Genomic DNA, 23,825 nt, shown 5'->3' on the forward strand with positions numbered 1-23,825 from the left:
AGTCGACATCAAGGAATATCATACCGCGCGTTTGTAGAATTAGGATGAGACTCCAAACAAAACAGTTAAACGAAAAAGTACGATAATGTAACGTACATTACGTTCACGTACGCGTACTTTTCGCTTAACTTTTCCGTTTGGAGTCTCAGCCTAATTCTACAAACGCGCGAGCGCGCGCGCGGTATGATATTCCTTGATGTCTACTCTGAATGGACCTGCACCCTCATTTCGTAACGTCGAGTTGTAGAATTTTTATACGAAGCAATAAATAATGTTAAAAACGAGTGTAGGTATTACAGACAGCTTTAGGATCACCTTAACGCCTTCCGACTTTTTAGGGCGCTTAGGTTTGCATCTGGATATTCGATCATCGTAGCTGTTGGTTCAAAAATCTCGAGATATATCAATGAATTGTACAATTCCTAATTTTATCATACATATATCTGTAATCTTCTAAATATTTCATGTTTAATCCTTAACCCTCGTAATGTGTAACGTTTAACTCCAATGTTTAAAAGATATTATATAATAAAATTACAAACTATATGCAATCTATTAATTAACACCTTTAGATTTTTAATCAATAATCACGATAATCGTGCTCCAAAAAAAAAACACACGCTTTAAAATGTCAGATAACTCCAAGCGACGACAAATATTCAAGTATACGATTGGAAAACGTCCGTTTTAGAAATGGGAAGCCATTAGTGACGACAATGGCTTTTACGGCGGCTTACGCAACTCAATGCAGAACTCCACATTCGCGCAAACATTGCAACAATCAATAAGAAGCGATATCAAAACAGCAAGATCGCAAGATGTAATCGCAGGGAGCGAATTATAGAACGAGAATATGTGTACATACCTGCTGGTAATGATCACTGAGTTGCATCCACACTCTCGATGCGCGTCGGCGAAACGATACGAGGGTCGAGGACGATTCCGACCGACTGCACGCCGGTAAGGTTACATTTAACGTGCCACGAAGAACGCACAATCTTATATACGAGATACATATCCGCGACAATCTTTCGCGCGCGAGAGATTCACTTTTCGGACCGGTAATCATCGCGAAAAGTATACGGAGCGATTCTGTGATCGCCGCGGCGCGTCCCGTGCCCGTGACCGGTTGCGTTACGATTTACGATATGAAGTTGGACGAGGTACACCAGTGGCGCAAGTCGAGTGGCGCAAATTAGCAATCATTCAAATTTGAAATATCTTAATACGCACGAGAATCAAAGTGGTAACTTGCAATAATTTAAATTAAAGTAATTTAAATCGACCTGACTGGCAATATATATAAACGTTTTTCCGATATGAACATTGAAAAACTGTGAGCCAACTTGGTTTGTCGGATTCACACAGCACTTTTTTCAGATCAATATCGAGACATCATTAATTTTGACCATGGTTTTAGTCAGTTGATGTAATTTCATATCGTTTTTCAATGTTCATATCGGAAAGACGTTATATATATTGCCAGTCAGGTCGATTTAAATTACTTTAATTGTTATTCTATACACTGGCGAAAAAAAATTATTATTTTGCAATAATTTATTTAACACATATACGAAACTTTCTGCGAAATAATATTAAAATATCGAGATACGCGCGGTCGCGGAATAGCGCTAAAAAAAAATTCATCGATTAATTTTTAATAAATTAACTTATGATAAATTTCACATACGACTACGCATCACGTGCGTGGAACGTAACACGCACGGTCAAAATTACGGAACGTAACGCGTAACGCGTCGCGAGGCAAAAGTGGAATAAATGGAGAAAACTCGGAAGTTTCGATGTCACAGAGCATACTTTTTATTCGTACGGGAAAAAAAAATCGTCCATATAGAGATATGTTGCCGGCGTCATTTATACAATGTTTCTCGTACGCGCGTTTAGCAACGCCTTCGATTTCGCTCGCAGTCCATTACATGATATAAAAATGGTCGTTACACTTATTGCGATAGATATCGTTAACCCTTACGTTTCGATTAAATTAGGAAGCAAGCGTGTCGTTATGTACGTAACGGCCCCCACGACGGTGCCGCGAGACCTCCTCTAATAAAAAAGCATCGTTAGAGACGTGGTTGTGCGTCAGGTTTTATCGCGCAATCGTCCACGGGATTTTGGGAATTCGCAACGCAACACTAGCCGCTTTACGATCTCACGTTCTTATTTCCTGCGAAAAAGCCAGTTCCTTCAAATTTCGTATTAAAAAATATGAAATATTCTTTTCCCTTTCGTTTCTTTTTCACTTCTAATTCGCTAACGTTTCTATGTATACTTTACATGTGTTTACCGATCTATGTAGATCTGACAAAATAAATATCGTGGGATCGATTCCTTAAAAAATATATTATTACAATATTGCACTTAAGGTAAATGTACACACGATAAAACGCGTATAAAATATACAATGAGTTCCCCTCTATCGAGGCACTAACGACAAGGAACACAAAAGTGTCACACAGTGCATGATGCATGGTTGTTTGTGCACAGATCTTTAACGTTTGCATTTACACGATTTTATTATGTCTTTTAGGCATCGTATCTCTTCAACCTTAAGTAGAGAAAACTCTGCAAATATTCAAGATACACGTATAGGTATATCCACAAGAACGAGTGTTACCACGTCGTATATCCCAGCATATTTCAAAATATAATAACTAAGAGTAGATCTATCGCATTTATGGGAGACTGTCTTCTATGAATTTAAGAACGGTAAATCGCATTTTTAATACAATTACCGTAATCGGAGAAAGTCAAGAATTGTAAAATTTAAAACATATTTTCCTCGTAGATTCTCTAAGCGATTCTCTAAGAACGTAGGTATAAAGATATACCTAGTATTCGATGCAATCAATACGTGTACAAGCATACGTCACGTGTACAATCCAATTATACATACATACATACATTTCTGGCTGTAGTAACTCACGTTCGTAATTATAATGCGACCGTTAAATCGATAAGGCGGACAAATTATAAGATACTCGCGTTCCACTTCGATCGTGCAACGGATACAATTATTTTCGACATAAACGTCGCATTTTGTTGTCCATTACATTACCATCCATCGCTAAAAAATTAGACAACTGTAGTGTATTACATTCGCTACATTAACCAACCGCATAACGTGATGCTAATAATTACAAAACTTGGTAATCGATTTGCGCTTATAGCACGGAGATAGTTCTTGTAGATGTCTTCCATATATTTCTTTAAAACTTTGATACGATTGGCACATCATCGTTGATCATTTTACGAAAGTAATTACGTTATATCCAAGACAGAAGGTATACACACAGATATGATTTAGTTGTTAAAACAATTTAATTAATCGAGACGTGTGCAAACACGAACAAAACAAATCCAACAAAAAAGAAAGAACTGATCAGAAAGAAAAGTTAAAGCTTGCTGTATATCATTAAATAAAATTTATATATATATATAAGGTTTCTTTATAAAATCTCTCTTTCAAAGCTGAAAAATATGCGAAATAACAGAAGTGCATATAGAATGTAGATATTTAAATTGCACTCTTAAATGTTTTGGCCATTTAATACATAGAAACTTTGATAACACAAAAGAATTAGTATAAAATATAATTTCACATTGTATAATCGATTAAAAATCTCAATTTTAATAACTCGTGAGCATTAAACTATTAATATCTTATTGCCACACAAACTTGATGATTAACAATTTATTTTAATTAAAAAAAAAAAAAAAAAAAAAAAAAACAGGAAATCTATCGTAGATAAATGCATGAACGAAGCTGTTAACCTACGCACGTATAGATATACAATTTTTTTGTATTAAAAGTTTTGAAATAACTTAATTCATCGTGTTCTAATTACGTCTTATCCATTTGTGCTCTCTTTATATACATCTACAAACTTATTCGTTATGTATTGTTCATGAACGCTAAGTAGTAGTTTGGGATAATGGATGGAATGAGAGTATTGTCGATTAAAAACTAGGATATATATTACACTCGTGAGTTCACTTACGTCTCACGTCTCAATACGATTTCGTATGCGTATCTTGATACGATGAGAATCACATATTTTCTATAAAACATATATTATGTATTGTATATAGTGTCATTGAGAAGCACATCCATCGGTTGCACACTAATCGCGCAAATTATCGCATAATATATAAAAACGCACAGGTATAAACACATAGGTACAACCGAAACGTCACAATATACTGTTATAATATAATCTCGTCTCGTAAAAATAAGTAAGAATTTAATGAGCCGCGACAGTTATGTCATATCGTTTGTTTCAGCGACTAGTATTCTCGCAGATGTTTCTATACAACTTTATCACTTTGCTCTAAAACTTGCCCACATTATATAAAAGAGATATATTTTATATATATTTGAATATAATTTTAAATTAGTAGATGATGATATTCTATATTCTTCTGTATAATTTTCAAGCTCCCAAGCTATGCTGTATGTGAAGCTACTGTAACGCACTCGTGACTGTCATCCTGAAATATTAATGGACAGCAACCTTAAGGCTGGTCAATTGGTGGTATCATCTATTCGAAATGTTGAGACCTAAAATCTTTTCGTTCTACCTACACCCGTATTAAACAGGGCGGTATACAACACACAAGCGCATTCAGTAAGCATATAGCGCAGTTGTACGAAAATACCTTTGTGAGATTACTTTCCCTAGAGAATAAAATTCGATAATTGCATAGTTTCGCACATTCTTAAATCTCGAATTTATCTTATCTTCGTTATGAAGGCCACTCAAAAGACGGGACATGATAAGATTTCGCTATTTTAAACTAAATAAATTGCGACACCGTAACGATAGTAATAAAAAAAATCATCTAAATGCTAATTTAAAACGTATAAATTAGTGAAATATCTATTGTATACCATAAACATTTTACCACAAACATTTTATCATACGCTTCACTGCAATAATCTCGTACTCAACACTTGATCCATGATTGCCAAAGATTAAAAATAACGAAGCGAAATAATGCAAACAATGTGCATTGATTTGCGTTGGAAAAAACTCCAACTGCAGAAAACTGTAATTTGTTATATATAAGAAAAATTTGACAAAAAAGTACAGTGTTATAAATTGCATACTTTCAGTAAGATAAATGTTACAATTTCAAATTATAAAAAATCTTAGAAATTTTTTAATTGTGTATTGCGTATATGTTCGCTCTATTTTGCTCCGCTTTTTTTTGTGGCCAATATTAATCAAAATTTTTTGACGAAACGTACGTTTCCCGGTATGTAATCTCGACTGTTTCATTAGATATTTATTATGATGTATCGTCAGAAATATCAACATGTCCAGAATTTAAATAGCAATTAAATGTTATGCAGCAAAAACCTTTTTTTGTTTCGGCTAGTTCTATATTCGTGAATGTATATTTATGAGGATAATACCTGTGTTGCAGCTGAATAATATTGTTGTATTTGAGTATATATCTCCCTTCAGCCTTGAAGAGAATGTAAAAATTGAGAGGATATACAAAGAATGGATCAATATTTCAAAGCTGAAATGCAACATTGCATATATAGTGGTATACATATGTGAAGCAAGATTGATATTTCGGATGTTTATATATCACAAATTACGAGAAACTGTCATAAATATCTATAATAAAAGTTGATGAAAACTAAAACAGAAGTAATATAAAATGTATATATTCAAATAAGTTAAAATTTTAACTTATAATATTCTCTTTCGCTTTTTGAAAGGTACTTTCAAGATATTATATTTAAATTTAAAATATATCATGTTTCAAAAAATGTAAACGAGTATACATAGATCTAATAATGGAGCATTCATGTTTTATATTGCAGATCATCTTTTCCAATTTCATTCGTTGTAAAAAACATATTTACGACTAAATAGCACAATCAATTATTTACATGGAAAATATTTCCATAACAAATTTATTCATTTATATATAATTTCCAGAAATTTATAACAAAAATATATTTTGTCATAAATTTTTAAAAACTATCTGTCTAATCTATTGTGCAATTAATCTCTACATTATATTTTTGTTTGTGTCAATTATAAAACAAAAGATTTGAATAAAGATTATTTCTAAAAGATCGGAGAGACGATATTCCCATGTATCATTTCTGAAACATTCGGTACAAGTTATTCGCAAACAAACACAAATCATGATATCTTAATATAAAAATTTCAGACGTCATTAGATTTTTAATTTCAAATAATAATAAATAATGTATAAAATTGTTCGCACAAAGATTTTGTTATCACAATAAGAAAACTTCAATTTTGCTATACCTTTGCTATACTAAATTACGAAGAATATTGAACCAACATTTGCTGGAACGTTGTCGTCCCAACAGTAGTAGACATCTGACTAATACTGTTGAATAAGGATTCCGCTTGTAGATTCTCCGGCAATCTAGTGAGAAATTGTGCGCCGTGTACGAAATCCATTTTTAACAACTCATCTTGATACAAGTGCAACACTCCCAGCGCGGTTCTAAAGAGGAACTCGTCTCCATCTCTGAGAAAGACATCCCAGATTCTACACGCGACATCAAGAGGCATTGCTTTAGCGTATATAGTATACAACCAATCTAACAGATACAAGTCCGGGCTTAATCCTGCTACGGTAAAATGAGAAAAGACTTTTGGCAGCTTATGCGCAAGAGCGCTGGAATATACTTTATAGTAAGTATCCATTCTTTTTTGGTCCAATGTAAAGGCGGCTCTGTGGCAAGGATGATTTAGCAGATTCGCGAAGCAGGCAAAGGCGTCCGGCGGTTCCATATTTAATGATAAAACAGCACCCACGAAACTCATACCTTGCACGTAGCCTACGTCCGGTCTGTATACGGCATACGCTGCCAAAATACCCTGAAGGCTGTCGAATAATGGTCCACCCTCTTGAAAGACACACAAGGTAGGAAAGGTACGAGATACGTCTAATCTGATAGCGGCTAATGACTCATCGTTGGGGCTCGACATTGCCCTGTCTAAGCAAAGATTGTAGAGGTGCGGCGTTACATTCAAATTATTCGAAATCGCTAATTTCCATACTCTACCGCGAACACTCGGCGGCAAACCGCGCCACCACAGTTCCCTTACTCTTTTCGTATTCCTAACACTCTCGAACTTAGGTAAAACGTGTACATTCCACGCGTTGGAATCCTCGGCTAATCTCTTCTCCTCTCTCAGCTGACATTCCCGTTGCTGCTTACGCTCCCTCTCTTCGCGCAGTTCTCTCTTCCTTGCTGCCTCTAAAATAGCATTGTATTGCTTACGATGGCGTTCTTCTTCCAGTGCATTTTTAGCCGGTAAACTTGCTGGTCTCGGCTGTTGAATTAAAGCTGTGCTACCGCCTACCTTGTCGATATTTCTCGATGGGCTACCCGTAGGTGTCGACTGTCGAGAACCTCTATTCTTCCACGAAAACACATTCTTCGTAAAAAGCGCGTTTAATCCCCAACGTTTGGGTATCTTATCAGCTTTTTCCACGAGGTGTTGCTCGTCGGATCCTAGAAAGCTGCCCGAAGGTGATATCTCGCTGAGGGAAGACACCGTGCTGCTACACGAGCGCGGCAGACTATTTCTCGGACTACTGTTTGCGCTGACATTTTCAAGTTTCGTATATTTGTCCGCGTCAAGTTTCACGCTCGACGCTCGTTCCTTACCGTTACACGGAGATTCTAGGTATCGTGGAGCACAGTCGATTTGCGCATTGCTGGGCGTCCTGGTCTCCTCCACGGAATACAGCTGCTTCGTAGAAGGATTGTAAGCCAAGGACATGCTTTCCAGGGCATGATTCAGGCTGGTTCCCGCTACCCCGACGGAGACCACGTTACCGGCGTCGTACCACTTGTTCTCCCTGATGCGCACGCACAGGGCCTTGGTCTTCGTCGCCGGTATGGGCGCTACATCGCACGCCAGCGCCTCGTCACAGTTGACGCTGTCGCAGCGCACCGTGTCCCCGTTCAGGGACACCAATTGCCGCTTGCCGATCTTCGGCGCGATGTTACTGGCGATGTAGCAGCCGGACTCGCGCCCGGCGACCTTCACCACCTGGAAGCTATTGGCGGCGTTGTTGCGACAAGTCTGCAGCGGGCTTGTCGGCGGGACGGGATGCGCGTTGTTGGTCCCGTTCAGGCGCTGGGACGTCACCGGGCTCTTCATGGCTGGTCGCGGCCCACCTAACCTCGCGGGCGCGTCCAGGTCGCCTCCGAGCGCCGAGTCCCTCGACGAGCGAGGCTCACGAATCCGTGCACACGCATGATTTCCTATCGATCGTCGGGGACCTGGCCGGCATGGGAAAAAAACGATAACACCTCGTCTCGATCCGATGACACGTCGAGCGGCGACCAGACGGGTGAAACGGGTGACCCCGAGCGACCTCCGCAGGAGCAGACGGCAGACGGCGCCAGACGGACCGGACGGTGACGGTCCGATGGTCCTCTCCCTTGTCGCCCTTGTCACGCGCGCGTCATTTCGCGATGTGGTAACTCTCGCGTCGCTGGTCGCTGGACGCCTCGCCTCGTAAAATCGTAATCGAGTCGCTACGTCTGTCCCAGACGAGACTGATCGGTCGCGTCTAAAAATACGGCCGACGGCGTACGCGCGTAACAAAATATCGAACAGAAGACCGGACCGAGAGCTCCGAAATCAACGGTGAAAGATCACATTCTTTGAAATCAATTGCGAGCTCGAATCAAACAATTGCGTGCACCAGCATGCACTAGCACGCAGTACGCACGGCACTGACAAATGAGTAGCGACAGCGAATTCCACAATCCACATTCCACGACGAATCCCAGTCAATAATATGGCCGCTGGCCGCGTTCAGCAGACACAACTGTTGAGTTCGTCTTATCAACACTCTGCGTTGCGTGGTTGGGTCTAAAGTTCGAGCCACGCACGTTCGACTGCTACTCAGCGGCTTGGTTTGCTGAATGCGCCAATTTATACGCTACTTACTTACTAAAGGCCGCTACACATGTAGACGCATAGCGTGATTCATCGATGAACCCTGGGTTGCGTTCCAAAATTCACTCTAGTTAACTAAAATGCTATAGTGTACGTGACGTAAACTATAGATGTTAGTTAGCCAGAGTGAATTTTGGAACGCAACCCTGGCGAAAGAATTTCTCATATTTTTTCAGAAATTTTCTAAGAATTTTTTTTAGATTTATGAAAAACTGAAAAATATGTAAAATTTTTTAGATACTTATAGTTTTTGAAAATGTATGAAAATTTCGGATAATTTGCGCGAATTTTCTCACATTTATTCAGATTTTTACAAAGATGTGTGTTGGCGGGAAAAATCTGAAATATTTTATTATATTATTTTGTCCGAGTTTTTCTGAACATCTGAAAAATTTATGAGTTTTAAAATTTTTTTACATCACGTTCTTGTCATTTAAATTTGGAAGAAAAATTAGATAAGGAATAAATAAATTATATAATTAAAATCTTTGGCTTCGAGCGCAATTCTGCTCTTTTAATTAATTAATTAATCGGAATTTGCCCGTGCACGATGCGACAGACAGCGTTTCGATATTTATCGTGCGAATGCACGCAGCACGCAGCCGGCAGCCATCAGATGCATTCGCGACGTTGCGACGGCGCCTTTACGCTGCCATTCCGGCCTTTTTCGTGTGCATGGCGTTGGCAGCACTGGAGGGGTGTCAATTCAATACGAAAAACGGGTGACGAGGGATGCGCGATGCGAACGACGGGACGCTCGAACAACGTGTAATTAATAAATTCCTCGTTGAAGAATCGATCTGTCAGCGGACTCGTACGGCCTACGACGCACCGAAGATGTTGATCTACGATGTGTTGCACAAGGAGAGGGTGTACCACGCTGTCGCCAGTGATCTCCGGGGCCTCGGAGTTAAGTATCGCTTCAAGAAGAGTATGCTTAAGAGCGAGAGGCCCGAGGTGTGCAAGGACATATCCAAGAAGGTCTTCAAGATCCCTCTGTTTTACCAAGCCTTGGACATTGTCAGTCTGTCGTCGGGCGCCATAGTCCACGTGCCTGTGTTTGTGATTCAAGCCACAACGTTCCTGGAAGAACACGTCGCTCAGGAGGGTCTGTTCCGAAAGGCCGGATCTCAAGCGCGACAGAGGGAATTGATAGCCCGTCTGGATAACGGCGGCGGTTTAGGCGACAAGAATCACGCGGTCGACATTGCCAATTGTCTGAAATCCTTCTTCCGCGACTTGCCCGAGCCGCTGATTCCGTACGCGTACCACGACCTGTTCGTGCACTGCGCGTTGCTGAAGAGCCATCGGGTGCAGGCGTTGCTGTTGGCGTGTACGTTGCTGCCGCCGTATCACTTGAACACCTTGGCATTCCTCATGGAGTTCTTGAAGAAGGTTTCCATGTACGAGAAGCAAAACAAGATGAGCGTTGAGAACCTGGCGAAAGTCATTGGACCGAATATCATGCCGTTGCAAGAAACGTCCATGGCAGCTGTACGGAATAGATTGCAGATGCATTTAACTATTGTCAAGGTGATATAGGGGTGTTTTAGAGAATATCAATAAATAATACGAAGAAACAATTATCACTTAAACTAATTGTGTTGCAGATTCTGATTGAAAATTCAGAAAGTATTGGCATCCTACCACCTCGTGTCGCACAGAGTGTTTCTACCGAAACAAGCGGCAGCACGGACAACGGACTGGACTCGTTTGAGCTACATAGAAAGCATAAAAAGAAGAAGCATCGTAGTGGAAGTCTTACACGTAAGTCATATTTAAGTATTCTCAACCTTTATCTAATATATCTGAAAATGTATTTATTGACTCATACGTATGTATAAAATATATTTTTACATAAACGTTAATAAGATTTATAATGTCGATCAAAAGATTAACAAGATTAAGTAAAACGACATCCTAACATTATTATATTTATTAAAATGTAATTTGTTTTTGTTTCCTGTAACGTCATTTGATTAAGATTATGTATAAACTTTTACAGTTTTCTCTTATATCTGTACATATATAACAATACTTTGCATATGGGTTAATGTTTTATGCAGGAATGTTCAACGGCTTAAAGAAGATGGTTGGAAAAGGCACAGATGATCCATCTGATATTAATCATCCGCAATCTCTTGTACATCCAACGGAGTTAAATATGGCTTCTAACAAATTTACCAAAAAGCGAAAAGTAACTGAAAGGGAACATCCTGCGGGCATAAAGAAAACGTAATGAAAAGTTATTTATTCTTTTGCTGTTATGTTATATCCCATTTTTCCTTTTTTTTCTATACATATATATATATATATATATATATGTATTTAGTTTTATATTTAATTTAAAATAATATTGACATGGAATAATATATCTATATAATGTATGTTTTAGGAGAATGGCTGATAAATCAGATAAGCCAAAGAAACTAAGACTGAGTTTAGACAAATTGGTACCTAAGAATAAACAAGTAAGTATATACTTCCATACTTTGATATATAAAATGAAAAATTGTTTTAAATTAATATCAATGAGTAAATTTTAAAAGATCAATTAAAGTTATGACTATATATTAAGTAGTATTATATAACTTATTTTAATTACAATAATTTTATTTTAAATACTTTCAGAAGAGCGTTGATGGTAACCTATCAGATTCATATATGGGTAATTACAAACTGTGTAATGAAAGACGTTGGAGTTCGGTAAGCAATTCTTTCGATGCACATAAAATATGTGAATGCAGCGACAAAATACCAGAACCGAGATTAACGAAATATGATGAACCGTCAAATAATGATTTTCGCCAAGAGTATAACGATGTATTCATTAATGCCACTGTGGATTTGTCAGATGACGGTGGCGGGCGGGACTTGCTTGTAAATAAATGTCGTCGTAGAAATGGTGAGCAATGGCGTGTGAATGTAAGCACAAGTTCGAGAAAATTGGATGCTACAGATGAAAGTGATAATATATGCTTGTTGACACCTGAGGAAAAGACTGATTTGGAAGAATTTGATACATTTCTCCCTAGTAGTGACATAATATCTTCATCAAGTGATCACTGTGAAGAGGATTATGTCAGAATCCCTAAAAGTGAATACGAAGACATAAAAAATCGAGTTTCTGCAATTGAATCGCGTATTTCTCAAGAATTTGGATGTATATACTACGAGAAGAATGATATAACTACACATTCGCTAAACAATGTACAGACAGCGTACGAGAAAACATTAGAAGAGGCTAGTATTGAGAATACTCTGACGAGCGACTATCTAGCAAAAAGACTGAGTAAAGAACTAAAGATCAGAAGGTCGGGAGAACATAAAATCACAAGATCTCCCAGCGCAAGAAAAATTGGATCGTTAAGAAGACGTTCGCAAGAGAAAGTCACGAGGTAATTGGATCACATTTACAAACCATTACAATATTTGTTTAATATGATATAAACTGTTATTATAATTGTATATTTTAAAGTCTTATTAAAAAGTATATAAATTTCTATTTATAAAAAATATACAATCTTCTGATATATAAAGAATAAAATATATAAGTAATATGAAAATATAGTTATAAGAATAATATAAAACTTGTTCTAATAAACCATTATTTTAATGTTTACAGCAAACGTGTTAGAAGATCTGCATCGTGGCATACTTCTCCAGAATTTAACTTACAACATCAGATTCAACTCGGAAGAGTAAATGTTTATCCCACCGAACAATCGACTTATTCTAATAAATACTTGGAGGAGCAATCTCATTCTGCTGAAACATGTAATGAAAATATTTCTAACAATATGAGAGATGAGATAGCCTGTTTACATAATCAAATTAATACATTGATTTCTCGTTCAAACGGACAACGCAAGATTTCAAATAATAGTGACTTGGATCTTTCTGGATTTAAAGATCTCCATTTAAATAATAACAATACGACTACACCTGTGCGTAGAGCATCATCTTTTCATGGAAAAGATTTTGTAGATAATTCATCCTATTTTGATAAAAAAATTGATGACTTAAAAAAGGCGAACAGTCATCAAAATGTAACCTTAAACAATGATTGTTTACAAAGAGATAAGACTGTTTTCGAGGGCTCGAACAAAATATCTTGGAAAGATGCGGATAAATATTTTAAATCAGCCCGAACAAATACACCTGCTCAGCAGACCGGCAGAGCATCTGTCGCGAAACTTCGAACACAAAATGCTGGTATGGTATTAGCTAAAGCAAGATTATTTGACGAGGGCACTGCGAAAACATCCGAATTTGTACCAAGTAATTTATCAAACAGGAAACATTGTCGTGACAATGTAACTAAACATTCTCGAAATGTAGCTAAAGAAGTGGATGTTGAACATTTTAAGCAAACGTGTAACAGGACACAAATCTCTCGAAAAAAGTTCAACAAGGATTCGAAAAATAAGAATCGTCATGCGGCATTGTCTCCGAATGCGTCACCACAAATTAAAACGCAAGTAATAGATACGTCATTAAAATCGTTTCAAAAAGGATTGAACGAGCATTGCCGTTCCGTGCGGAAATTCGAGCTGCAAAATCAGAAACTTTCGAACAAGGATCCAGCTATATATCAAACTTTCACTAAAGATAAAGAGATTAACGTCGCGCACGACACGAAAATTCATCAGAAGGAAAACCTCGCCGCAAAAGGATCGCCATTGACGAAGATGCCTGTCAGCACAACGCTAGACAATCCAAATATGTCTCCTTACAAATCAGATGTTAGCAAAACCCCGCATATTAAGCGACCTTTAACAGTAAAAACGCCAAAAAGTTCGAAATTAGTGCGTAGGCCTCCAGTTGACACACGTAGAACACCATTGAAAGCAACGGCACACCTAGGAACCCCAAAACGTCAAAGTCCTAAAAGTATCTTGAAAACAAGAGCTCTCAGTATGTATACGTAACCAGAAGTATCATCATAAGTGCTATATGTTGAATTAGTCTCATATATGTATACATATATATATATACGTTATTTTAAGAGAAACTATAATTTTTATACATTTTTAAAATAATATAATCAATATCTTTTGTGTGGTGTTGTTAATATATTGAATACTTATATTAGCAGAATGTACGGAAGTTACTACAAGTAGAAATAGTCGCAGGAGCAAAACTGATAAGTTTAAGCGTTTAAAGTCACATTTAAAAAATAGTGATTTAAAGACGTCGATTACATATCTGTTGTAGTTCAGCAAATTTATCTTTTTTTTTTTTTTTTTTTTTTGGTTAAGGATAAAACACGGAAACATATTTGAAATATCTTGAAATATCTTAAGACTGGTCATTGCGTATATCTGGGCTTACATCACGTTCATTGTCATTCGATGACAAATTCAGATTTACATGCAATGTTCCTATCGTCGTTTACATGTAACACAAATCGACATGATTAACATACTTGTGGATGTATCTATTACAAATGAGACTAATTATATCGTTACTATATTTTTGCGTACGCTTTCTCGTATAACTTTCTTTCGGAAGAATTGGCGTTCAGCCACGTCGCACCCGCTTCCTTTTAAATATTTATGACGTCACCTGTCAGCATGCTTCTCCGGAAAATCATCGCAGTCCACGTGGTTCAACGGTCACGGCACGACCAATCACGTAGCACCGTTTGTCCCTCGCTATATCTGTCACAACATAGCGGTTGACATTTCGCGTTGACGAGGTATAACGATTGCAACTGATAACGAATCACTACATCTGTTTGCCTTAATTAAACGTTCTCGTTAAAAAAAAAAAAATTAAAAAAAAAATAAAAAGGAGGGACATTATGTTTAAAACACGTCGTATGGACGTATGTTTGTTCAAAGAATACCGCGACTACCGATATTGTCACGAAATCAGCGCCACGTACCGATGCTCGGCGCGGCGTTGTGTGTGCGTGTGCGCGTGCGCACACGTGTCGCATACGTGACATACGTGTGCAGTGTGTGCGCACGTTTGTATTGTGTATACACGGTCGCTCCGAGGTGGTGTCGTGGTACGGGATCGTCGGGGTCGGGAAACGTGTGCGATTCCGAAGCAAATTCTCCGTTGTGCGATAACGCAAGTGTCAGCGATTTTCTCCGCTTGGGAAACGCGGTAGGCGTTACGGGCTGTACGAAAAAGCGACCGGCACGAAAATGAGGGAGGCCGGGATCATGCTGATAAGCACCGCGCTAACGTGCGTCGTTATCGGCAATGCGTACTATCAGAGAAAACAGTTCTATCCGACCGTCGTTCACATAACCAAATCCAATCCGAGCATGACCGTGAGTTTTGAGCCTTTTCCCGTTGAACCATTCTCACGCTGATAAAGCACGCCTAACAAATGCGCGCCCCCGTATTACCGTCACATATGTATTGCTTTGTGCTCAGGTGATCTACACGCAAGGATTCATCCTTGCGTTCATGATAAACGCCTTTCTGCGAAAGATCTTTTTCGGCACTCTACGCGCCACCGAGCTCGAGGTGAGCGCCAGCCTTTCTCTCTCCCACGTCTTCTCATCGTCGTCGACCTGATCGTCTCGTAACGTTTGCCTTGTCGTTTTGCAGCACCTGGTGGAAAAGGTCTGGTACGCCGTGACCGAGACGTGCCTGGCGTTTACAGTGTTCAGGGATGACTTCAGCCCCAAGTTCATAGCTTTATTCACTCTCCTCTTGTTCCTAAAGTCGTTTCACTGGCTCGCAGAGGATCGCGTTGATTACGTGAGTTTTACATTATCCAGCTAAGATATCCCAATGCCAATGAATATCGATCTATTCATTTTTATTACACGTCGATGTGTTATTTATATCTATATAATTATGTCTACGTACAGGTACAGGTATTCAATGATCTTTAATCTTTCAGATGGAAAGAAGCCCAGTAATAACATGGTTATTCCACCTCAGAGTCGCTAGTTTACTAAGTATTTTGTTCGCCATCAATCTAACGATGATTAATTATGCCTACAATATAACAGCCACTAAAGGCCCCTCCGTACAACTCGTGTTTGGCTTTGAATATGCAATTTTGCTAACCGTTGTTTTTAATATTACCGTAAAATACATCCTGCATACTATCGATTTGCAAAGCGAAACTCCGTGGGATAACAAACCAGTATTTTTGTTGTATACAGAATTGATTATTGGCATATTGAAGGTAATTGATGCAAAACTTTTATATCTATATTAATTCGTAACTCTCTATACACGTATGTGGTTGTATCTTCTTTATCAAACCGTTGTTTTCTTCCAGGTATTCCTCTTTGTTGCTTTTGTAACCTTAATGATAAAGTTATTTACGTTACCCTTATTTGCATTGCGTCCTATGTACTATACAATGCGAGACTTCAAGAAAGCATTCCACGATATCGTGATGTCTCGAAGAGCTATCAGGAACATGAATACCCTTTATCCGGATGCAACAACTGAGGAATTGGCTGCTGCTGATAATGTTTGCATTATATGCCGGTGGGTATTGCAATGAGTAAAATTATTTTCTCGCAATACTGGACGCGTTCGGGAAACAACCGTTGAGTGAGAGCTCGGTGATTCTTTAATACGATTGGTTCTTGCCTTTGGTCCTTCTCCCGATCTAACTAACAATAAGTGTGAGAACCAATCGTAATAAAGAACCACTAAGCGCTCATTCAACGGTTGTGTCTCCCGAACGCATCCACTGTCCTAATGCGTTACGCTTGTACAGAGAGGAGATGGTCACAGCTAGTAAAAAATTACCGTGTAATCACATCTTCCATACCGCGTGTTTACGTAATTGGTTTCAACGTCAACAAACATGTCCGACATGTCGTTTGAACATTTTGGGGCCTACGCCAAACAACGCACCACCTAGACAGCAAAATCCTCCCCAGCCTGTACCGCAGGTGCCTCCGCAGCCTCCACAAGCACCTGGTGTCAACCCTGTCGGTATGTATATTGTTTCTTAGTCGTCTTCTATGTATAATCATGGAATATATATTATTTATTTTAATCTATTTTCTTATTACTTGGCATAGGACCACCCTTTCATTTCCCAGTATTTTGGACTGGATTACCAGCTCCAGGAATGCCACCGCCGCAACAACAACAACAACAGCAGCAGCAGCAGCAATCGCAACAACAGCAGCAGCAGCAGCAGCAACCTCAAAATAATGCTGGAAGAAATATCCCGCTTTTCGCACCGCTGTTTCCTCAAATGGTACCATTGCCGCCTATTCCCCTACCACCATCGAATTTTACCGAATTAAGTGATGAAGAACTCAGAGCGATGGAAGGTAACATGCGGCAAGCTGTTGAAGCCAGGATACAAATGCTGCAAAGGGTACAACTTTTATTTGACGCAGGCTATGCAATGATGATCAATCATTATCAAAGTGCAGTTGATACAGCTAAGTGAGTATAATATTCTATTAATAATACATATGTATTCATAATATTTATAAAATATACATGATTTAACATCCATAGCATTCCCGTGAACAATAATCCTACGAGCAATATCGATAGTACGTCGGATATATCTACGATGGCGGAACCAGGGCCAAGTGGCATAGCGAACACGAATACTGGAGTCAATAACGAAAGTTCTCAAGTTAAAGTAGAGAACACTCCTACTCCGAGTACGTCGGAAGACAACACTTCTACTGCGAGTACGTCGAAAGAAAACGCTTCTATTCCGAGTACGTCGAAAGAAAACGCTTCTATTCCGAGTACGTCGAAAGAAAACGCTTCTACTCCGAGTACATCGAAGGAAGACGCGTCGACACGTAATGATACGGTAGATTTATCTAACTCTGTGACCAAACAGGAAATGATCAAGTGTAGGATAAAAAAATTTTCATCTGGACAGACAGAATAAGTAAAAATAAAATTGTGTGATAACTTAATGTAACATAATAGTTAACTTGGTTTATTAGCGGCCTCAACGCAAGCGGTCAATAATTGAGGACTGTAAAAGCTAAAGTTTGAATTTTGTGATCGGTATGAGAGAGCCTTGTTGAATGGTATTCCATTCGGTCAGTGGTCAGTTAATGGGTTTTAAGTACGGATAGAACTATTTATAAAAAAAATCTAGCGATTGTTAAATCCAGGATTTATTAATAACCGAGACTGAAAGCTTGAGACTCAAATTGCAAACTGAAGTTATACTACCAATAATCATAATCACATGAAAGAATGATTTTATAGGAATGACAATTTTCTGTCTTTCTTTTTGTAAATGATTACCAGAGTACATACGGGGTGCAAGAAATTAATTCCATTGACGTTATGATTTAGAGATTTCTAAACGTGTTTACCTGTACATAATTACAGATTTTCTTGCTTCTCTATGTAACCTTTGCAGCCGTATGAGAATATTTCTCACGAAACTATGCAAAACTTAAAAATTAATTTGATATTCTTTGCATAAAAATGTATTTGAGTACCTTTATCCCTAAGCTTTAATATATGGAAAATTCTTATGTACATTTATAATTATATTATTGTGTAAATATGCTACATGTCTGTCTCATTCTTTCGTAAAACCAAGAAAACATACCTATATTGATTACTATGATGAACAATACAATCATTTCCGATAATTAGCAGATGTAATTTATTTATCGATTTATATATATATATATATATATATATATATATATATGATTTATAAAATAAAACATAAATAAAATAAATTGCAGAGAAGATATATGTATGAGAGAAATTCAAGGACACGAACTTTAGCCCAATTTTAGTAAATTGTGTTTTATATTTAGATCTCTATATTAATATATATCGATACTTTTATTAATGCTTTAATACGAACTGGATATTTTTATCTTCGGATATCAACACCTTGAATTAAAAAGTTACTTTGATACCTGATAATTATTCATAGAAGAGACTACTATTGATTACATATAAATTAGTAAACTCACGCCTTTAAAAGAAAAATTAAGTCCCGGTCTACAATAGATGTTTTAAGCCCTGAGCCTTAAGAAATTGTTCAATCACAGTTGAATTCGAGGAGAATAATTGACTGTGATTGATCAATTTCTTCACCTATATTGATTGGGACTGGATTTGATTTGATGATACCTATTTACACTACTAGGGTCCGTTCCGTTTCACGCGCATGATGCGCGCATTTTCTATAGTAAACGTTATGCCCGTATCACACACTAGCGATTGGCGATTGCGTCTACGTTTGCGGTTTACGTCTCTTGACCAATCAGAAACTAGCTGCTGGCGATTGCGATTCGCGATTTCCGTTCTGATTGGCGCAGTTTTACATGCGCGTGCGACCACTGAGCATGCGCATGTGGCCGCAGGCCGCAGGCACGTCAGGCCACGTTCAGTGTTGCCACAGTATATACTGTGACTGAGCCACGCGTCATCCCGCCCCGCGACGCGAGCGGAATCAGGTTATGATTCCTGTCATACCGACGACATGTAGCAACACCACAGTATATATGTGGCTCAGTGCCTACTGCCTACGCGAATGATTAGTAACACGAACACCAAGGTCCGTGGTTCGAATCCGACCCGGCCTTCGTCCCATATATACTCTGCTAAGAGATTTTTTCCGATTAAGATCCTTATGGATTAATGGTCCGCACGATTGGGAATCGGAAAGGATTCACAATCTGCAATCTGCAAGGCTTAAGATTCGTAAAGGATCAAAAAGATTAAGATATTTTAAGTGTATCACGGTGATAGTGTGAATGAATAACTGGGTCTACATTGCTTGTGCTAATTACCTTAGGGTACAAGGCACCTTATTTCCTCATCCGAGGAATGTTACAGATAAAACCCCCGCGTCGCGGGGCAGAGCGACACTTTTTTCTGCCAGATTCTTTTGTTTCGTGCAAAAACGCGTCGAACGAGCCTAAATTCATCGTTTTTTGTGCCGCTGTAGCTAAACTGAAGAATTACCCTTTTTCAATATGACGGATGACGGTAGAAGAGTAAAACTGTATATTCTTAATGCAGATAAGCAATGGGACGAACTTGGCACGGGACACGTTTTCTCACAGTATTACGAGGAAATAGAGATGACTTGCCTTCAGGTAAAAGCGGAAGGCAACGACACTCTCCTGCTGTCCAGCCCTGTACAACCTGATAAAAAATATCGGAGAGAAGTGGTAATTGGAGAATTTCGTGAATTTGCTTTTCTTATGATTCTTGCAACAATCTATGACTTTTTTCAAGCGTAACGCACGGATATATCGGCGATTAAATATTACACTTCTGTTGCTTTGCCATCTCGTATAAAGTTTACCCTTCTAGTTGTAATGTTTCTAAATAATGGAAAACCGAGTAAATAAATCGATGTACTTTCTTGTTTTGTTTACTATAAAGGTCAATATAACAAAGGAATTCGTTAAATGTCAGTTATTTCCTAAGTATTAAATATTTTATGTTTTTATATTAGAAAGGTAAACAATTCAATATGTTCTTACATTATTTTATATATATATATACATATTAATATATTAAATATATAATTGACGTGGCACGACGCATATGTAGATTTTTATAGGAAAATATGTATGTGATTTTAGAATACTACGACATGGTTCGAAGCAGATTGCGTCTACGTAACCCTACATTTTCAAGAAGAAGCAGGCTGTGACGAAATATGGGAGAAGATTTGTCAAGTTCTGGGCAAGGATCTATATTTTCCACAAGATATTATGGAAAACCCTGAAAATGAGATGGTTGACGATGTATCAGATATATATTCGTACGGATTGGAGATAAGTTTCGTTGTTAAAAATTTGGAAGATTTTAACACTTTTCTAAAGACTTGTATAACATCGCCGATAAGAAGAGAGACATTGTTACATTTGCTAAAGGATGTCAAAGATTACTGCGCGACGTTGGTAAGCGTTGCTGTTTTTCACGAGAGACTTTACAAGGAATCAGGGACAGTTACCGATTTACGTAATAAAATCAGAAATCTTATATTAATCAGATCCAATCTTACCTTAATTTCGACTTTGCATAAAAAACCAAACCCAACATCGCAAATCGAATCACTTCTGCAAGAACTTAATCTGTAGCCCTATTCTGTAACTCTGGACGGTATCGTTATCGTTATATTGACCACGTGCGGCTTTTTTACCAATAGCGATAGTTTCAAATTAAAATAAAAAATATTCTTAGATTTTTTTATCTAGGACTGAATCTGCGAACGAACAAGAAACGCTATACAGACTTTTATGAATAATTGAGCATTATAAAAGTTAAAATTTCGACCTTACGATCGATACGAATCTCGTTGAATGATATTCCATTCGGTCACTGGTCAGTTAATGGATTTTAAACAGATAGAACTGTTTGTAAAAAAAAGTCTTCAGCGATTATTAGTTCCAGGATTTAATAATAGCCGAAAACAAAAGCTTGAAACTCAAATTATAAGCAGAAATTTATAATACTATTGACAAACACACGGAAGAATAATTTTACAGGAGACAATTTTTTTTGTCTCTGTAAATGATTACCAGAGTGTACGTGGTGTTTTCCTATATGTAATTATAAATGTGATTCGTTACTTTTAGAGCCGTGCAAAAGTATGAAACTATGTAAAATTTTAAAATAAATGTTTGATATTTTTTGCATAAAAATATATTTGAGTATTTATCCCTAAGCTATATACAGTTTATGTAGCTATAGTTTTATCCTAGCTCTCTATATATTGAAATTATATATATATATATATATATATATATATACATATATACGTACACTTATAATTAAATTAACACGTAAGTATGCTATATGTAGTACATTTATCTCATTCTTTCATAAATTAAAAAAGCGTACCGATATTGATTACCATGATGAGCGCTACGAGCATTTTTAATAATTAGTAGATTTAATTTATTTATCGATATATATTTCTTCTTTTGTAAAAATACCTGATTTATTCATAAAATTATATGTCAGGCAATTTATTATACAATAGGATAAGGGGATAAGTGTATGAGAAAAATGCAGGGATATGAACTTTAGCTTAATTTGGGTTTAATTGTTTTGTATGTTTCTTTTATTTATATATATATATAGTTTTATTAATACTATTGCTATTAACACGAACGGATATTTCTGTCTTTAGGTACCAACTCCTTATTTGGAGAAAAGGCTACAGTTGATTGTATAAAAGAAATTCTAGCTTAAACAAAATTTTTAATAAGCGTAATTACATTAAAAAATTAAACATTTACATTATTTACAATACGCTTTTCTTCGAACACGAATTATTTGTGACTTCAGTTTTACACACAATTTTAAATTATGAACATTATTCGTATGTTTAATTTTTTATAATTATAGCAATTAATAGCAACGAACGGGTGTGTGTTATCAGATAAAAGATAATTTATTTATATGCTAAAAGAAAGAGATATATATCGTTACTCTCTAGTGGATATTTTACATATTATGTAACATAAACGTCTAATCACACGCAACGTGACATTCTTGTCATTTGTCAATGTCGACGTGACGTCTGACTTATATTCGTGAGAAAAGGGCTGCCGACCTAATAATAAACACGCGATTAAAACAATCGGAGCTGCGCGCCACGTGACACGGAAGAAAACGGCGTCTCTGCCTACGATTGCCGTATCCGCCAAGTTTTATTGATCAATCGAAGGATATTTATAACCTCATTTCAACGTCTCGGAAACGCGCGCACTCTCTCCGTTTCGCTAAAACGGAGCACGCAACACCAACACCCCGCCCGTCCGTCGTACGTACGTGTTGACACGTAGCGGTAGCTTCCTCGATAAACATTGATAACGCATAAATCCTCATCGTTGAGTATTATCGCTCGATCGTCGATCGAGCCGATCGATCCGTTCGTTCCTCTTCTACGACAAATAATTCGCCTGTATCGCGAGTATCGACATTCGGAGTTCTCCACCAGAAGCTGCGATTTTCTACGATTTTCCTCACGTCGACTCGTCCAAATCGAGCACGCACAATCGTATCTTTCTGCCGAGATCCGAGATGTCGCGGCGTTCATTACGCACATATTTATACATATGCGCAGTGTCCTTTCCAGCAAAATGTAACGCCGCTTCCGTGGAGGAAAGGAGGAACGAGAGAGAGAAGAGGAAAACGCGTCGTCGTGCGTCGTCCAAGTTGTAAATTTCAGAGATATCGCGATGAGAGACGATGTCATCCGCGAGGAACGAGGGATCCATTTTTCATCCCGGTATCGAATCGAACATGCTGCAATTATGAAAGTCCAATTACGATACTGTCTCGTTTTTTCAGTGCAAAGAATTATATTATTTGATATATTATCATTTGAAATTATTCGGGAGAAGAATATCCGTCAGGTCCGCTCGAAACGACGCCGAATAAATAAATACATACATACATATGTATACATATTATTCTCTAGATATAATGCGCACGCGCGCGCGCGCGCATACATACACATACACGCACGGAGCATTTATAATAGTTTATTAATTTCCGAGTCATCACTTCGAGAAGTCGCTCGGCCATCTTTGGCCGTGACGTCAGGAAGCGCGGAATCCCGTTGGATTCTGGAGAAAATAATGCATCCGCGCGCGCGAGGCGATCGTTGCGCGAGCGATCCGCATATCTATACGAGAAAAATCTCACGTCAATGGAAAGTCGCGGAAAAGCGCGCGGGAGAATTCGGCAAACGAAGTATATACATACGATATACATAAGTTCACTTTATCGACGGCACGACTCCCGAGATCGTTGCCGTCGCCGTCGCCGTCATATGCACACAATTTAAGCTCGGCGAAGCTTTCTCCACGTTCCGCGAAACACTTTTCCCCACATCGAAATAAGCCCGTG

The 23,825-nt window shown here is 38.0% G+C and overlaps 4 protein-coding genes and 1 long non-coding RNA gene across 6 annotated transcripts; 3 read left to right on the forward strand and 2 right to left on the reverse strand.

The window, feature by feature from the left end:
- Nucleotides 1-2,114: 2,114 nt before the first annotated feature.
- LOC143898646 (TBC1 domain family member 14) lies at nucleotides 2,115-8,975 on the reverse strand. Its single transcript, XM_077408248.1, has one exon. The coding sequence runs from the start codon at nucleotides 8,190-8,192 to the stop codon at nucleotides 6,330-6,332; it is 1,863 nt and encodes a 620-aa protein (XP_077264374.1). The 5' UTR covers nucleotides 8,193-8,975; the 3' UTR covers nucleotides 2,115-6,329.
- Nucleotides 8,976-9,689: 714 nt separating this feature from the next.
- Nucleotides 9,690-14,484, forward strand: LOC143898800 (uncharacterized). Its single transcript, XM_077408526.1, has 6 exons — nucleotides 9,690-10,532; nucleotides 10,610-10,766; nucleotides 11,066-11,234; nucleotides 11,395-11,470; nucleotides 11,631-12,397; nucleotides 12,625-14,484. The coding sequence occupies exons 1-6, from the start codon at nucleotides 9,732-9,734 to the stop codon at nucleotides 13,928-13,930; spliced, it is 3,276 nt and encodes a 1,091-aa protein (XP_077264652.1). The 5' UTR covers nucleotides 9,690-9,731; the 3' UTR covers nucleotides 13,931-14,484.
- A 468-nt stretch (nucleotides 14,485-14,952) lies between these two features.
- Nucleotides 14,953-18,497, forward strand: Sip3 (septin interacting protein 3). The gene is made up of 8 exons (XM_077408534.1): nucleotides 14,953-15,286; nucleotides 15,393-15,485; nucleotides 15,570-15,722; nucleotides 15,868-16,158; nucleotides 16,255-16,469; nucleotides 16,705-16,925; nucleotides 17,015-17,390; nucleotides 17,466-18,497. Exons 1-8 carry the CDS (start codon nucleotides 15,158-15,160, stop codon nucleotides 17,854-17,856), a joined length of 1,869 nt encoding a protein of 622 aa, XP_077264660.1. The 5' UTR covers nucleotides 14,953-15,157; the 3' UTR covers nucleotides 17,857-18,497.
- Nucleotides 18,498-19,383: 886 nt separating this feature from the next.
- Nucleotides 19,384-21,607, forward strand: LOC143898814 (serine/threonine-protein phosphatase 4 regulatory subunit 3-like). The gene is made up of 3 exons (XM_077408557.1): nucleotides 19,384-19,402; nucleotides 19,971-20,122; nucleotides 20,543-21,607. The coding sequence occupies exons 2-3, from the start codon at nucleotides 20,033-20,035 to the stop codon at nucleotides 21,041-21,043; spliced, it is 591 nt and encodes a 196-aa protein (XP_077264683.1). The 5' UTR covers nucleotides 19,384-19,402; nucleotides 19,971-20,032; the 3' UTR covers nucleotides 21,044-21,607.
- A 409-nt stretch (nucleotides 21,608-22,016) lies between these two features.
- On the reverse strand, nucleotides 22,017-23,810 carry LOC143898821 (uncharacterized). 2 transcript variants are annotated; one of them, XR_013257305.1, is made up of 2 exons: nucleotides 23,682-23,810; nucleotides 22,017-23,219 (listed from the first exon to the last, which is right to left on the reverse strand). It is a non-coding gene; the product is annotated as an uncharacterized LOC143898821 (long non-coding RNA). The 2 variants fall into 2 exon arrangements; XR_013257304.1 differs by lacking the exon at nucleotides 23,682-23,810 and adding an exon at nucleotides 23,430-23,673.
- Between the last annotated feature and the right edge of the window lie 15 nt (nucleotides 23,811-23,825).

This window comes from Temnothorax americanus, unplaced genomic scaffold (assembly GCF_048541705.1).
Source record: "Temnothorax americanus isolate GAGA-0224 unplaced genomic scaffold, ASM4854170v1 Scaffold24, whole genome shotgun sequence".
Classification (NCBI taxonomy): Eukaryota; Metazoa; Arthropoda; class Insecta; order Hymenoptera; family Formicidae; genus Temnothorax; species Temnothorax americanus.